Source organism: Mizuhopecten yessoensis, unplaced genomic scaffold, assembly GCF_002113885.1.
Source record: "Mizuhopecten yessoensis strain PY_sf001 unplaced genomic scaffold, ASM211388v2 scaffold11133, whole genome shotgun sequence".
NCBI lineage: Eukaryota > Metazoa > Mollusca > Bivalvia > Pectinida > Pectinidae > Mizuhopecten > Mizuhopecten yessoensis.
Genome location: NW_018408896.1, coordinates 1,048,889 through 1,066,530, shown reverse-complemented (window position 1 = coordinate 1,066,530; position 17,642 = coordinate 1,048,889). Strand labels below are relative to the sequence as shown.

The window sequence follows — 17,642 nt, the reverse complement described above, 5'->3', positions numbered from 1 at the left end:
ATAGATACACCACAGCTATCCCCTTTCAGACCACTGTGAGCCATGCAGACAAAACAGCTATCCTCTGTTGGACCTACGTTGAGCAGTACATACATAGACACACCACAGCTATCTCCTGTCAGACCTCTGTGATGCATTCATATATAGATACAGCACTGCTATCCTCTGTCAGACCTCTGTGAGACATACATACATAGATACAGCACAGCTATCCTCTGTCAGACCTGTGTGAGGCATTCATACATAGATACAGCACAGCTATCCTCTGTCAGACCTCTGTGAGACATCCATACATAGACACACCACAGCTATCTCCTGTCAGACCTCTGTGATGCATTCATATATAGATACAGCACTGCTATCCTCTGTCAGACCTCTGTGAGACATACATACATAGACACACCACAGCTATCTCCTGTCAGATCTCTGTGAGACATACATACATAGACACAGCACAGCTATCCTCCGTCAGACGTCTGTGAGACATAGATACACCACAGCTATCTTCTGTCAGACCTCTGTGAGGCATTCATGCATAGATACACCACAGCTATCCTCTATCAGACCTCAGTGAGACATACATACATAGATACAGCACAGCTATCCTCTGTAAGACCTCTGTGAGACATATATACACCACAGCTATCCTCTGTCAGACGTCTGTGAGACATAGATACACCACAGCTATCCTCTGTCAGACCTCTGTGAGGCATTCATACATGTACATAGATACAGCACAGCTATCCTCTGTCAGACATATATACATAGATACACCACAGCTATCCTCTGTCAGACGTCTGTGAGACATACATACATAGACACACCACAGCTATTCTTTTAATAGCGGGATTCCACTCATGAAAAGCAGTCTTTGATTGTGCTGACTCCCAGTAAGCTCTGATTGCCCTGTGACTGTCTCTAAGTATTTGGTAACAGATCCCGAGGAGAGTGTGAACTATCCAGTATTTGTGTCCTCCTCGTTCTTTATCATGTTGGAGTTCAATCAGTTGGTGTAGTGCTGCATCACATCCTATAGTATCTCCAAGCTTGTGATAACACAGGAATGACAGAAACACAGCATACGGCAATGGTGGGATAGATACATATGCATTGTCTTTCAACATTTCTAGACAGAGATGAGGAGGATAAAAGTTTTTGCTATCAAAAAATATAATGTTTGCGAATATTTTCTGTAGCCTGTCTAATGTTTGTCCTTGTCGACAATACTCATGTCTATACCTTGCTTCTTGTTGTGGATGAAGCTTTGCTTTTGGTCGCATGCTATCAGTGAAGCATGATGCAAGATCCATGCTTTGTTTGCACATATCAAGAGATTTACTGAAATTTCCAGTCAGGAAGTGAAAGGTGGCCACACGCAACAGCTCTGTACCCATTGAAGCACTGGGAATCATCCAGTGTTTACATTTCTTTAGACTTCTGTACTTGGTCTTGTTGTTTGTAGCAACCATGTGATCTGGATAAGCCTGCTCTGTTGCAAGTCTTTGAAGACCCATCATAGCATAGTGGTATGTGTAAATGTCTTCAAAATCTGACTGTGATCTTGATAATAAGTCAATCCCCTCCCTGATGGTTCCAAGTGGAGTATCACGTGGTGCCATAGCCATTTTTAAAATGGAGGCAGTTATTGTATCCTGGTGGAAGGAAATTTCCTCTGCAGTTTTAGGACAAACAAACTGAGGATTTTTTGAGACATTACTCAGCTCTTCCCACATTGAGGGTTTGTAGAAGGTTCCTATGGACAGACACATCCATTTCATCTTACAAAATTTGTTCAAAATGTCTAACAATATTTGTTGATGCTGTCCATGGACTTTCCTTTGGAACAAGTTGTTGGTTGGGATGAAGTAGTTGGGACAGTACCCTGCCTTCACCCAGGCAATCAGTGTATTGAAGCAAAACCAGAAACAATAAAACAAGTTTTTTTCTTGCCAGAACATTTGACTCGAATTCTCTATTGCATGAAAAAGAGTTGTTTTTAAAAAATAGGAGCACAAGATATCGTCATCCCCGATGTCTTCTTTTAATGTGTCTTTTATTTGTTTTAAGAAATATTTCAGCAAAGCATATACTTTGAATTGGATGTGACTAAAGGAGTGAACTAAAGATCTCTCTGCTGTTACAAATGAAATTCTCCATTGTAAATTTGTTTCTTCAGAACATTTGTCTCCAACTGCAACTAGATGACATCCACAGTGTACAATCTTGTCAATCAAGGTGTGTTGTGGCCATCCATACAAACGTGTACGTGTAATCCATTCATTAGCCTCCTCTGGCCAACAGTTGCATGGAAAGGAGAAAGCTGTGTCAGAATCATATGAAAATGAATTTGCTGTACAGCTGGGGCCATTGGATGTGTATTTCAGACCTATATGTTCACTTAATAAACTCACCATTTGCTCTCTAAACTTATCACTGGAAACAAAAACTGAATCTTCAGTTGCTATAAGTGAATTATATAAATGTAAATCAAATCCCTGTCCTACTTGGCCAAACTGTAGCTTTACATAGCCAGGGCGGCAGTCTGCCTCTCTCATGTACAGAATTGTCTTGTGTGCCATGTGTGGAGAAATGCACTGATCAGGGTACATAACTGTAACTTTCTTGATTATTGCCATGACATCTTCATCTGAACCCGGTAGATAAAATCCCTTTGCATGGCTGCCCGTTAGAAATTGATAAACGTTATTGCGGCCAGTATTTTCTAAATGTTCCTGTAAGACTATGGACCTCTGAATGATGTCCACCTCCTTTTGTGTCCCTGTAAATTTGTGATCTAAGAATGTTGACAGGAGTACAGACCTTTGCTCACTATCCAGGGAATCCATTCTGATTGTCTTCCGGATGTAATCTGTAATACAGAAATTAAAACTAATACTTTGAGAATGTGGTAATGCCTACTTTTTCATCAACTGAACTGCAAGTTAATTTTCTAGTATAACTTTACTGATACATGTACAGTGGAATCTGCCAAAGTGAATGGCCCTGGCACAACACATTTTAGCTGCGATTAGCCAAGAGTTCCATATTGTAGAGATTCTATGTGTCAAACATAATTGTAATTATTGAAATCAAATTCTTAATGGCATGTCTAGACATAAATCTGAATTGGACAGAATCTGGTGTAGACAGAGTTTGATTTAGACAGAGTCTGCTTTAGACAGAGTCTGATTTAGACTGAGGGTACTATATGATATGATTTACCTGAGCACCAGTTTTACAACCATATCTGTACTTCAGGAAATAATTTTTTCCATGTTAAAGTCAGGAAAGATCTTAATTTCTGGAAATATTTTTGATAACTTAAGGAATGTTTTCCTATGGAAAACCATAGGTTAAGGAGCCATCATGAAAAAGGGTTCTGCACACTCCTGTGTGTTTTAGATACTACTATCATTTACACGAAATGCAAATTATGTACATTACAGGATGGTAGGAGTTGCTAAATTCCAGTTTGTAAGAAGGAATCTTGACCTGTATCTCATATTCTGTATTGACAGTGTACAGTAAATACCAATTGACAACAACTTGTTTTATTTATTAGAAATAATCCGGTTTAACAAAGCTTATTACTTCAGATTATAATATTACTGCTCCTATTTGAAAAATTATATCATTTTAAGCAAAATTAGATTTCAAATTTTAATTTTGAACAATTTGAACATTAAATTATTTTAATTCCAGAGAGACACTGAAACAAACTCAGTTTACAAGGAAACAAAAACAAAGATGAACAAAAGTAGTGATAAAATTAAATATTTCTGAATATCATTATCTTGCTTATCATCAGAATTAACATAAAACTATATAAAAACAAGATTTAACTCAAGTGTTAGCTTAAACAAAAGCACACCACCTTCCCATGATGTACAAAGTTTGATGCCATTTCATAAAACAGAAGCTGAGATGTGCTCTGGAAACCATTATCTCACTACATGAGGTTTCTATATTACCTAATGTTTTACTTGTATTGTGTATTGTCTTTACAGATACAACTGGTGTGGTGTAAATTTGTACAGGTTTCTGACATTTCCAGCATGACTGTATGGATCTCAGACAGGTGAGATATAAAAAATACATATGGCAAAAAAATAAGGGTTAACAAGAATGGTATTATATTATATCATATTTTGTTAAAATATGTTGAATTTAGTATGAAGTGATGTATTGGGATGTATGCTGTTGGTATATTAAATATTTGAATAATTTGTTACTGTTCAGCGATAGTTTTAGACGTTGACTTTGGGCGGGGGTCATGTTTGTAAGTTTTTGCACTTAGCAGCATGTGTGACCACCATCAGCCTTGATGACTGCATTGCAATGATGCAGCATTGAGCTAGTATAATATATTGTTTGCTCTAACTAACTGAAGAACCTAGTAATTCGTCCGTCAACTTTGCCTTTTAAATGCTACAAGTGTATTTAAAACCCATGGCACTGGAGGATTGGCAGCATGAATGCATGTTTGTTTTTCTGGGTTTTTTTTTCTCATTGGGCAGACCTCCTCATGGTGTCTGTATCATTGCAAAATATTCTCATTAAATATTATACTGCAAATATTTCCAACAATTGGATCTGTCTCTCAGGAACACCCTTACATTGCTTTGTCCCCATTGGGTTGGAGGTACAGTATGGTTTATAAAACATTGCAACCTGTTGGGCCAATGATACTCTATATCCAATTTAGTTTAGTTCCCTTCTTCTGTATCAAAGAAAAAGTATTACTTTATAACTTATCAGGCTATGCCCCTCTGCCCCTAGGGGAGTAAAAACTACAAGTTATGTTAAACTGAGTCCTTGTTGCTCTAGGGTTTGTCTAATCAGAATTTGGTTGAAGGAAAAATATTTTAAAGATTTTCCCCTATTGCTCCTCTTGGGGCCCCTCTCCCTTTGCCCCCTGGGGGACCATAACATCTAATTATAATACAGAATTGAGTCCCCTTTACCCAAGGATGCTCTACACCAAATTTGTTTAAAATTCTTCCACTAATACAGAAGAAGAATGATTTTAAACATTTATCCCTGTGTCCCCACTAATGACCTGAGCCCCTCTGTCCCCCGGGTGGGACGGGGGCACTTGCACCCTCTGTTTCTACAAAGTTGATTTCTCTTTACCCTAGAAAACTTTATACTAGATTTGGTTTTAATCCCTCCATTTTTACGGAAGAAGAAGGATTATTTTACATGTTTACTGTGTTACCCTCCCCTCTGTTCCCTTTCTACAAAATCTACTCCCCTATTTGGCCCCGCCTTCTGCCCCGTAAAGGAGGGGGGGGGGGGGCACATTCTCCATTTACAAATTGAGTCTCCTTTGCCCAAGGATGCTCCAGGCCAAATTTTGTCAAAATCTAATGATCTGTTCAGGACGAGTAGCGTTTTAAGGAAAAAGTTGACGGACGGACGACGGTCGCCGCACCATGCAGTCCTTTGGACTAGATGAGCTAACAAAACTAGGCCCATCTCGCTCATGTTACAAAAACATCATCGATACTCAAGAGGTTACGCTCTCCGACTTCAGACAGCATTATTGAGCGGATTATCGAGGATCATACATAATATAACCAAAGTAATAGCGTGCAAAAACGATAGTTCATTGTCTCCTTTTTACTTCACACTTTACTTTCTCCATTTCGATTTGACTTTTATTATGGTAAAAACTACTTAATGAAACTGTAGAATACATTTATGGTAAGTTTCATTATGCTGTAACATAATTATTTTTGAAAACTTTATCGGATAAGCACCGCCAATGGAAAGAATTTTTTAAAATCAAATAAAGTCACAATGGCTCAAATTAAGGTATACGATCGTGTGCTCGATGTATTCTACTTTCGGTTTCATAATCACCACTTTACTTGTGCAGTAGCATATCAAATTATCTAAATTTTGTTATAGCCTATACTGCTTCAACTTCTAAATGACCGTTCCACGGACTTCGTTGCCTCAGATATATATCCCCGAATAAGCGTCTGTTTAATTTGGTCTGCCATTTACAAATATAGATGTGTAGAGTCTCGCCTTTGACCAGAAGAAGTCAGAATTCAAAAGAGAAAAAAGGTGTGATTTTTAGCAGCATTTGGTTTTAAAAGGAGACATACTTTCACAGACCTATCAAATTTCAGCATTCAATACTTAATAGTGTAAATTAGCAGAAAAAAATATACTCGAACTAATATCGCTGAAAACTAACACCATGGCATAACTCACGAGAGTAAATCAGTTTCGAGCTCCGTCTTGGATTGTGAAAGATAAAATGTGGGTCGAATAGTTTAAATTTTAGAAATATTAACCCTTTTCAATGGAGTTAAATCCAAATATTAAACCAAACCAATCAAATAAAAGTAGCCTTAGTAATAATTATTTCATGGAGATTAAATTAACTGCAATGAATGTTTTGCATGGAATAAATATTAAAAGGTCACAAGTTAAATACGAAATATATATTTTAACACGTTTCATTAAAAAAATACAAAGTTCTTGCCCAACAAGAAACTTTTTTGAAATAAAATGGGAGCACATCACATGCGTCGTGCAACTCGACGTTGGCCTATGTGTCGTCCATCTTCTTACAATCATCTGACCAATTACTAGACTTACATTTCTTGACATTTCATTTATATAGACGTCAAATCTAAGTGCAACTCGACGTGGGCCTATGTGTCGTCAATCTTCTTACAAAAAATCTGACCAATTACTACACTAACATTTCTTGACATTTCATTTATATAGACATCAAATCTAAGAAAATGAAATGATCCGATAGCTAAAGCTATTAGGCTCAAGGCCGACAATCGGCACTTCGACATGGTGTTTCTTCTCTGACCGATAGATTACAGAGGAGTGACACCCGACTTCAAAGCCTGTTAATTGTTACTGTTACGTGACCGCGAGATCCTTTTGATGTACATTAAATGATCGAATTAGTCTTCTTGTCTCATCAACTAGGTGGCGCACATGTACACTGAGCCTTCGATTATGCTATGACATAGTCCAAGGGTGCAGAGAACGAAAGGGAGCGTAAACCATGGAGTATCGAGGAAGATATGTCGCCGTGCATATAACTCGAAGACGTTCTAAACTTCAACACTTATAACATTTATTGACATTTCAATTATATAGACGTCAAATCTAAGAAAATGAAGTAATCCGATAGCTAAAGCTACTAGGTTAAAGGCCGACAATCGGCACTTCGACATGATGTTTCAAAAGCGATATTTTGTTTCTAAATACAGTATCTGACGTATTTATGCTCTCTGCGATACTAAGATCACATGCCCAAAATTTTACATAAATTTGTCGGATGCACTTTTTGATCCTATACTTATATTATCGTTGTTTTGCCATGTAGGTTTCCGTGTGTTACATTTGTATATAATTCCTCGACACCATTTTATCAAGCTGTAGCTTTTGACAACGTGATCTGCTTGACGCTACATGAGGATATTTTAGTTTGGCCATCGTCTGTAACTGACAAAATACAACGGAACCTCGTCCGGAAAATGTAAGAACTTTTAAGTCATGAAACATCACGGAATTGGATTAGCTATATAAGTCCGTAAAACACGCATAACTGTGCAGTTTTGCTGAATACGCTTTTTATCTAGCTCAGAATGAACCCATACATGAAAAAAAACAATGACATATTTCATTCATGACCCAATCGTTTTGTAGTTTGTCAAACCTTCAAGAGTACGTATGCAAGTGATGCAACACATCCTGTCAATTTATTTTCGCTGCCGAAGCGCGAAGGAAACATCATTATATAGGATAAACGCTGTTTGCAAAAACAAAATATGATAATGTTTGCTGTGACCTTCTGATTTTGATCTATGTTAAATGGGGAAAAGAATGAAAAATAATTTTCTTTCAAATAAATCATATATAAGACTACCCGAAAAAGATTCTACTATAAATAAATTTTATTTAAAAAACTGCAGCTTAAATATTTTAAAAAATCTGGAAGTTTCTAGTAAAGCGGTCCCGGAACCTATATTGCGAGTGTTGAATGCGCATGTCATTTTAGTAGCGTCTGGTTGCTATGCATGGTAAAAATCGGTACGCCATCTTGAATATCGCTTCGAGAAAGACAGCGGGTTAATAGGAGCAATTGCCGCCCCTAAAAGAAAAATGAAAAATTCATTGTTGCCTTAAAAAACAAAATCATCTAGTCTCTTGCTTGCTAGGGTGGTTTTATCTTTGGTGCCTCTCTCTGTATTGGGGAGGTTGATCCTAGCCTCGTCTGTCAATACACCAACAATATTAACAAGGTTGCTAACGTTCCAGAAAACATGCGATTCTGTCACAACCGTTCATAATATCACACCGGGAGCAGTCTAGATTGGTAGGAATTTGCTTATAAAATGTAATTTGATGTATGATTTACCTGTGGATAGTGCCAAACACACGACACGTAAGCAGTTCAGTTTATGTATAATATTACTGCAAAAGGTTGCTTACTTATTTGTATGTTACTTCACGTTCATAGATCATCCTGACAGACATCCCAGAAATTCGATCAACCTTGACGAACAAAATTCAATGAAGGCTGCTATGTTATGTTCTGTTAAGGACTTCCCTCCTTGGATAGGAGAACCTCTGTGTTGAGTGGAGTATAACAACCTTGGTAGGATCCATTCCCTATAAAAATATTTACACTCGTTTTGGAGCTTTAAATACACTGTCCTAAAACGTGTAGGCCTATTCGAGCTTTATATACATGGTCCAAAGTCAAACTTGACTAAAACATGCTAAAACACGTATTGCACAAGGATAATATATTACGATTAAAATAAAACACCGCCTGGTGGCGCAACGGCAAGCTGCACTTCCATTCTACTGTGTACAAGCTGTTTTGTTTAGTTCGCACTGTTCACCATGTAAAGCTTGTAGCAGAGTCTACGTGTTATGAGTTCCAAGCGGTTTTGTACAGTTACATCCAAAGCAGGTAGCATAGCGTCACACAAAAGGCAGCAAATGCGTAAGATGGGCCTTGTTACATGAGAGTCAATAATGCAGGCTGGGATGTATTCGTGTAAGTAGGGGAGACTGGGGCAAGGTCTGCCCATGTTTATTAGTCATTCTGGGCATTATAACATATGTATGGAAATATGTATATACACTATTTGGAAGTGAAATGTCATTCCTTTCATAAAATAATAACAAAAAACCCGTCCGTATTTGAAGATTTTTGTTTCTGTCGGAAAATAGGCAGTTTATGGTACGTTCGGCCCACGTTGAAATCATAGCGAATTTGCGACAAAGATATTTTACATGTTTCGGTAAAAATGGAATAGAAAGGATGGAAAGCTCTCGATGTCCAAAAATCGACCCCACGTAATTTTCTCGCATCAAGAAGAAGTTGAGAACAACTTCAGAAAACCTTGAGAATGGATTTTCCCATTAGGGAACGTATTTTCTCAAAAAAAGAGCGTCTGTTCCCGCCAGGTGACGTCCTGAACCGGAAATAGTATCAACATAAAGGTGATCTTCGTAAGAAAAAAATGTCATGAAAACAATTATGAGGATTACAACAATATTGAAAGCGATGACGATAATAATTAATTGTTTTAAAAATAAATTTCTTCATAGTGTTAATGCTCATTGTATACCTCCGCGGTTATCTTGGTAACGTTTGTCAGACTTTTTATTAATGGAGAAACATATAAGGTAGTAGTATAAAGATGATGAATAGGAAGTCATAAACAATTTTCGTGGATTGTCGTGAGAACGATATTCTCATCGCGAGCACGTGGATAAAATCCAGAGGCCACCGTAGGTGAACTCGATATTTTATCCATGTGGTCGCCATGAGAATATTGTTCTCACGATACACACTGAAAACTCAGTGGATAAAATCCAGAGGCCACCGCAGATGGACCCGATATTTTATCCATATGGTCGCCATTAGAATATTGTTCTCGCGATACACACTGAAAACACAGTGGATAAAATCTCGAGTTCATGGCAATTGTTTCCCAGATCGGAAACACGTTGTTCACAAGGGAGATAATTTTAGATTATGAAACTGTGTTGTTGGGGTCGGTCGTGAGAACAATATTCTATCGCGACCACGTGGATAAATCCATAGGCCACCACAGATTTGTATCCACGTGCTGGCGACGAGAGTATTCTCACGACCAACCATGAAAACACAGTTTGATAATCTATAATTATCTAACTCGAGTTAGTTAAACATCACGAGTTTGGAGACCTTTGTCTCCCACAACAATCAGATATATACTTGGGAACAACGTGTTTCCGATATGGGAAATAATTGCCATGAACTATGACGTCACAATGGACGATGAAGACATAAGGCATCGTTACATGATGTCATAATTAGTAGATTGACCAACGAAATCACTAGTAACAAACTTGTTTACCAACTCCTAGCAAGTTTATCCATTGAGTCGGGAGTGAGGAAACCTTTAGCGGTTGTCTTTCTTTGACACTTAAATTAAAGTTGAGGCACAGAAAAACTTTCGGCAGGCGAAATCTATTGAAAAATGTTTGTTCGGATTACTGTTTGAGGAACAGTTTCCAGTTGTTGATTTTTTTCCATTTATTAATTGTACACATGTTATTCACAGTCCTAGGTAATTTGCACATTTTTCTGTCGATATGAGTACGAGATCGCGGTTAGTTCATAAGGGCTTGAAAACCAATAACATATAGGTAGTGGGCCAACCTGTACATGTAGACTGTACGTGTGTGAAGCACCTTGTGATTTGCATATCAGGATATGTTTTCTCAACGGCAAAAATGCAATGGCAATTAGTTACTCACAATTAGAATTTTCACCTAAACGCTTTCCGATCTATCCTTCACTAGCTCTCTCGTCCGTATGAGCTGTCACTCTCTGCTTCTTCTTTTAAAAAACGTGCTCCTTTCCCGCCATCCCTTCGGAGCACCTCTCTTTCTGGGGTTTTCGAAACACCTCAGGGCATTACATCCCTCCTTCCTATCTTTAAAAACATGTCTAATGTTTGTATATCAGGTTAAAGCTACAACAGTAAAGGAAGTCACTCATGGTGACAGGTCTCCGAGTGACCCGTCCACCCTGAATTCTGCTGGGAACCCAAGTATCCATTTGTTCCCTGTCTTCCGAAGACAAGGCATCTAGTTCTTACATGTCCGATGTAATATCAGATGTGCCTGTGCCAGAAACTGCACTTAAGTTGGGTATCTCAAACATATTTTCCTCGGCTTCACTTTCCACCTCTGCTGGCTCTGCTGGACTGTCATGATAGGGAGGAAGCCTCTAGATCTCCACCGGGACGGATGGCTCATCACAAAGCCTTGAGGCAATTGGTTCTGCTTTGTGATCTGGTAAGGCGAACGACTCCGGCCATTTGGTAAAATAGCCACACATGACCAGGACATGGAAATGCTTGTTTAGTTAAACGCATATCTAGATCTGCATTTTGTTTCTGCCACATTGATTCAGTGTATAGGTCTATGCTGCCAGACTTTGCCATAGAGGTCACATACTACCAATCTCACCACTGATTGTTGGCAATCCTGATCATGCATCAGCGTTGGCATTGTCGCTTCTATTTCGGTGAACCACTTCTAGTCCCATCTCCACCTACCAGCGGTCCCGCCGACCGGGTGGTCATTAACCAATCTTCTGGCGTTGTGCGTTTAACAAGTCTGTGGGCTGTCTGTACAATGGCCCCGGTAAGATATGGTTGGAAGTGGCAGATGGCCCAAACCATTCCCCAAATCCTTGTCAAACGCTATCCGCTTCCTCTCGGCTTTTGTCAGGGTTTTAATCCCATACTCAACACCATGTTCTCTATCCCCTTGCATTCGAGTCCGATGCGTCATTCTGTACGCCAAATGGCAAGAGAAATTCTTGTTATGCAAGATAAGGTGGTCGCACCAGTGCTGTCTGTTGAAAATTAAAAGCAATTTCGCCTCATTCAAGGTCAGAGCATGCAGAGGGTCAGTTACCGATGCAAAATTTGATATAAATTGTTTATAAAAGGCTGCCAGAACAAGAAAAATTGTTACCTCAGTTTCTGAATTCGGTTGTTTGATACATGATGTCCTAGGAACACCACAATCTCTTGAAACAACTGACTTCAACTTCAAACCGCACTTCCGTAGACATCCAAAGACTTGTTCCAACACCTAGAGATGAGCAGCAAACGTTGTTGAATAAGACAATCATATCGACCAAATATACCAGGCAGGTCTTCCAATCTATACCAGATAACACTTAGGACATGAGACGCTGGAACTTTGCGGGAGCATTGGTCAGGCCAAATGTCATCACTTTGAACTCATGTAAGCCTCCACAGGCGGTGAATGCAGTCTCCTTTTGTCTCTCTCAAGTTCGGGCACTTACCAGTAACCACTGGAGCAGTCCAGGCAGTAATTAATTTGGGCAAGGGATGTGCATCTGTTTTAGTTATCGCATTCAGTCTATGCAAAACCGTAAGAACCCGCCTTTTTCTGAATCGAGACACCATGGCTACTTCAGGGGCTTGAGCTTTGGTGGGTAATCTGGTTCTCCAACAATGTGTTCACAGTTTCCTGAATTGCATCGCATAACGCTTCAGGAAGCCTCTGCGTAGGTTGTTTTATGGGTAGTTCAGTTCCTGTATCAATACTATGGTGAAACCTTTCTGTATAACTTTAGACGTCTTGGATACTATGTCACTGACACGTTTTAGCAATGCTTCGGCTTCCTGTCTTTCCCGAGGCTGTAACAACTCACTATCCAAATCGAAAGTCACGTGAACTTTACCCCTGGTCGGTTGAGGGTTACAGCACCGATACCGTCGTAAGTAATATCGTACCCAACCCTGGCAATGGCAACTCTTTCTCGACGGCTACATAGAATGATCCGATGTAGGATATTTGCGTTTGGTGACACATTCATCACATTCACTAATGTAGTTCCGCCCTTTGTTAAACAAAGCTGTTCGAACAGCCATTAGATCATCATCCTGGTATATAATTACTTATCCAATAATACATCATATTTACAATTTGGATCAAGGGCGACTTCAATCACTTTTCTTACTCCTGGTTGGAATATCGGTGAGTAAGGCTTTAGTGGAACATACTCGTGGGAAAGCCGGCCACTTGGGAATAAATGGTACATATTTCTGGTATCGCTTTAATTCTTAGAGTTCCTTCCTGCCAATCAATAAGAAGTCAACGATTCTGGATAAAATCCTATCCAAGAAGTGTAAGATGTGTGACTCTACGAGCTACATAACATCAAAACACAACGTCGATTCCCCCTTTGGCACATTCACTTCGATAACCCCTAACATTTCTTTGGGTTCATTTTTCACCGAGGTAGCTCGTATTGGCAAGTTTCCGTCTAATTTGCGACTTTACAGGACCTCCTGCCGCTCATGAAAAGCCCCTCTTATTAAACTTAACCTGAGCCAGTGTCAGTAAGAGCTTTGGCATCAACGCCTTTGAGCTGAGCTTGACATAGTGAAGTTACTCAATCTTGTTTTTCCTTGACTAACTCTTTGATGTAATGTAACGCCCGATCCTCTAGAGCTGACACCCTGGGCCAGGTGTCGGCTTTTCTTCGTTCAAATCATCGTTACCAGTTTCTTTTGCTGACCCGTTATCTGTCTTACCTGCAGGTCCACATCGATCTGCTCGGTTCTTCAAACGACGCCAAGACCTATAGCCATCTCTCCCTCTAAGCGGGCTTCGACAACGGTCACTCTTTAGCAAAATGACTTTTTCCTCCACATTTGAAAGTTACCACCATACTCTTACCGGTTCGTCCTTGGAATCGTGAATTTACGGAAAAAAACACTCGGATATTTGGCTGATGAATAACTCAACAACAAGAAAATATAGGCAGAAGATTGCCTTCTCATGCATGCATGGTTACTATAAATAGGCATAGTCCAACAGGGCCTGCTGCCGATACCAAAAATACATTGTAGGATAGAGAATTTCTAGTGAATTATATTAAAAAGGTAGAATCTGGTTACATTCCATCCTCGATACTCCGGGCGTTTCGTTTACTTTTGCTCTCTGAACCCCTGGAATGCGTCATAGCGAAATTGAAGGCTATGTATTTGATTAGTCTCGGAAAAAAACCAGACCAATCGCTAGGCTGATACATGTACTTTGAAGAGGAGCGACACCCGACTTCAAGGCCAGTTAATTTTACAGTTACGTGACCGACAGATTCCTTTGATATGCATCAAATGATCAAACTAGTCTTCTCGTCTCACTCACAAGGTGATGTATACTGTGCCTTCGATGTTACCATGACATATTCCAAGGGTGTAGAGAGCGAAAGTGAGCGTAAACCCTGGAGAACAGAGGATGGTACATTCCAAAACTAAGTGATTAATCTATTTGGGGAGTTCGGGTAGTGCACTGTATAGGGCACTCGCATTTCACCGAGACAGTCGGGATTTGACATCCTGATCTGACGTGAAATGATTTTGGGTGACCTGCATATCCACATAGGTTTTTCTCTGTGTACACTGGTTCCCTCCCACATGAAGACCCCTGCACGCTTTCATTCAGGTCAACAAGAGTGATAAATACAAGTTATAAAAATCAAATTGCCTATGTCACTGTAAGATTGGCAGCATGGAAGTTTGTGGGGTTTTTTCTATAGATTTTATTCTGAATGGACAGCTTTCATAACGGTGTCTGTATTCCATAGTACAATGCAACTTCAATGACTCAATTTTAATACGCACTATCTATTTTATACTTTTGATATGGTTTTATCTGGCATGGTTATAACATGGTTAACATTCCAATTGATACTCTGACATACATTTATGGTAAGTTTCATTATGCTGTAACATACTTATTTTTGAAAACTGTACAAGCACAGCCAAGGAAAATACTTTTTTTAAATAACAATCATACAAAAAGTGTGTTAAAGTTAAAATAGAAGAAGAAAAATGTTATCTTTAGAAACCAATTGATTTTAAAAGCACATGTACCTTTATTTTTGTCAGACCTGTCGACCTTGGCTGTTGGGCCTAATTAAGTCCCAGCATTCAATATTTTAAAGTTATTTTCAGATGTAATACTGTAAGATTGGATGTTTGACAATGGTTAAGGAGTACATTTGTATTTCATAACATAAGTCAAGTGATATCGTACTTAATGTTTGTAACGTGTAACTTGTACGAAACAAATACTATAATTGATAAAGCTGAAATCTTATACCATGGCATAGCTTATGAGAAAAATTCAGTTTTTATCTCATTTCTTGAATTGTGAAAGAAAACATGTGGGTTAGAAAGTCTTAATTTTAGAAATAGTGAACACTTTTAAATGAAGTTAAATACAAAATACGCAAAAAAATCAAATAAAAGTAGCCTTAGTGATGCAATATTAAAAGTTCCATTGCCTGGAGATTAAATTCGCTGCAATGAATGTTTTGTATGGGGGAAAAAATAAAAGATCACAAATTAAATATGAAATGTATTTGAATACGTTTCACTGAAAAAGTAAAATGTTCTTGCGGTCCTTTGTCCAACGACATACCATTTAAAATAAAACGGGAGCACATCACTTGCGTCGCGTTATTCGACAAGGTTCTTGCTGTCGTCCAGGATATATATTTAATAGAAGCGACCGTTGGAGACATTCTGTTGTTCTTATAACTGCAAAACGTCAACGCTAAATAACATTTCCTGACTTTTCATTTATAAAGACATGAAATCTAAGAAAATGAAGCGATCCGATAGCTTAAGTAAGCTACTGGGCAAAAGGTTGACAATCGGCACGTTGTAATATTTCAAAGGCGATATTTTCTTTCTAAATACAACATATCTGACTATCTATGTTCGCTCCGATACTACAAAAGGTAAATGAAGACCACATGCACAAGATTTGATATGATTTTGCCGGATGCAGTGTTTGAGCAAGTTAGGTGATCCGACACACACAAAATGTAGTCATATAATAATGAAGTCTTACTGGGCCAACGTGTTCATGTAGACTACGTGTGTGAAACCCCCTGTGATTCACTTATCAGGATATGTTGTCTCAATGTCATTGGCATCATCGATCCTCCGGTGTTCCGCTCACTGCACCCCTGGACTATGTCATAGCAAAATCGAAGGTTCAGTGTGCACCACCTTGTGGATGAGACGAGTAGACTAAAACCACCGAAAAAACGACAATTTAAAGCTATTTTTGTGGGTTTTCTTCAAACCCGGTCTCTTGTTGTGGATGAGTGCCATCAGGAGCAGTCAAAGTGAGTCGGAATTACAGACCTTTTGGGGTCACGCTTTTGTTAAAGAAATCATTAATAATCGATTCCCTGACTATCAGGGTTAGATTGGCTCATTGACGTCATTAGCAATCACTATATGGGCTTCATGTGCAAATGAGAAATTTGCGGACGGTATATGTTGGTTATACCATTGCAAACGATTTTGATTGACCAATCAAATGCTGTGTAACATGTAAAATGAATTAGAATAAGACTTTGTTTGTTTCAGACTGAACATACTTACAGCAGGAGTGGGGTTGGAAATGCTGTCTGCTGCTATGAATGACGAGGTCGAAGATTCTTCTCAATAGATGTCTCAACACACATCGACATCTCAGACAAAACTCAATTAAATCAATAGCAATTGGCAGGGTTCATCAGCATGGTTCCATAAGCATGGATAAGTGAAGGAATGTTGTCACTCAAATTGCACAAATATTTTCTTTTACCTTAATCAGTGAATAAATAATATATATAATTATGTATGAGTTGCTTATTTTTATATCCATGGTGAGAAAAATTACTACCAACATAAATGAACACCTTTACAATAGCTTTTGAAAAGACCGTTTCTGGAGCTTCAAAGGATGTCAAGAGTGCCTGTATAAGCATTGTATCTTCGAAACAGGGGGCACAAGATTACATACAATTCAATTTACATAAGATCTTTCATGTCCAAGGGTGTATGATGGGTAATTCCCACCAGAGGATTTTTCAAATTGGGTAAAATCTGAGGCTTGCCAAGAGTTTCGTCTTCATTTTGAAATCCCGAAAGTGGGATTTACCCATCTTATACCTCGGGGCATGACAAGAGTAACTTTCTTTCATTCCACTTCTTACATTAAGCTCAGAAACGACTTTTTGATTAGGTACCATCAACTTTTTCTCAGAGCTTTCCACAAGAACCCATTTCGCCCAACTTCGTTTTGCATAAAAATATTAATCCCATTTAGACTTGTTCAGTAAATAACCACATCTGAATTTTCCTGATATTATGACAATATATCATTATTGTCCCTTCACGACATCATACACATAAAATGGATTGAAAAAAAAAGTTCTAGGTACCTACCTGGAGAGTTTTATCTTACATAAACAGGAAAAAGAGAAATATACATAGGTCATACAATACCATAAATTGTCGACACAGAAGCAATAACCTGGATTTAAGTAATGTTTTCACTCGCTTTTTTTTCACAAATTAAATTCCCCCCCAAAAAAAACGTGTATCTGAAAAATTTGGTTTCGGAAACCTTAAATTATATTCTTTGATGAGGGAAAGCCACCTTTTAGTAAGATGAGCTAAAAATGCAATTTTGCATGTTTGTTGTATGATGAAAGAACATGTATATATTTTACTTTCAATGTAATAAAAAGAAATCAACCA

At 38.6% G+C, this 17,642-nt stretch overlaps 2 protein-coding genes across 2 annotated transcripts in view; one reads left to right on the top strand and one right to left on the bottom strand.

Annotated features, from left to right (window-relative positions):
• LOC110466404 (WD repeat-containing protein 6-like) overlaps nt 1–17,634 on the top strand; it is a 36,379-nt gene extending 18,745 nt beyond the window's left edge. The window contains exons 23-24 of the mRNA XM_021522857.1: nt 4,008–4,078; nt 16,485–17,634. Coding sequence (XP_021378532.1) covers nt 4,008–4,078; nt 16,485–16,566 — 153 coding nt within the window. The 3' untranslated portion in view covers nt 16,567–17,634. The remainder of the gene's footprint in view (nt 1–4,007; nt 4,079–16,484) is intronic.
• On the bottom strand, nt 750–8,999 carry LOC110466405. The gene is made up of 2 exons (XM_021522858.1): nt 8,476–8,999; nt 750–2,869 (listed from the first exon to the last, which is right to left on the bottom strand). The coding sequence occupies exon 2, from the start codon at nt 2,844–2,846 to the stop codon at nt 780–782; it is 2,067 nt and encodes a 688-aa protein (XP_021378533.1). The 5' UTR covers nt 2,847–2,869; nt 8,476–8,999; the 3' UTR covers nt 750–779.
• Nucleotides 17,635–17,642: the final 8 nt, after the last annotated feature.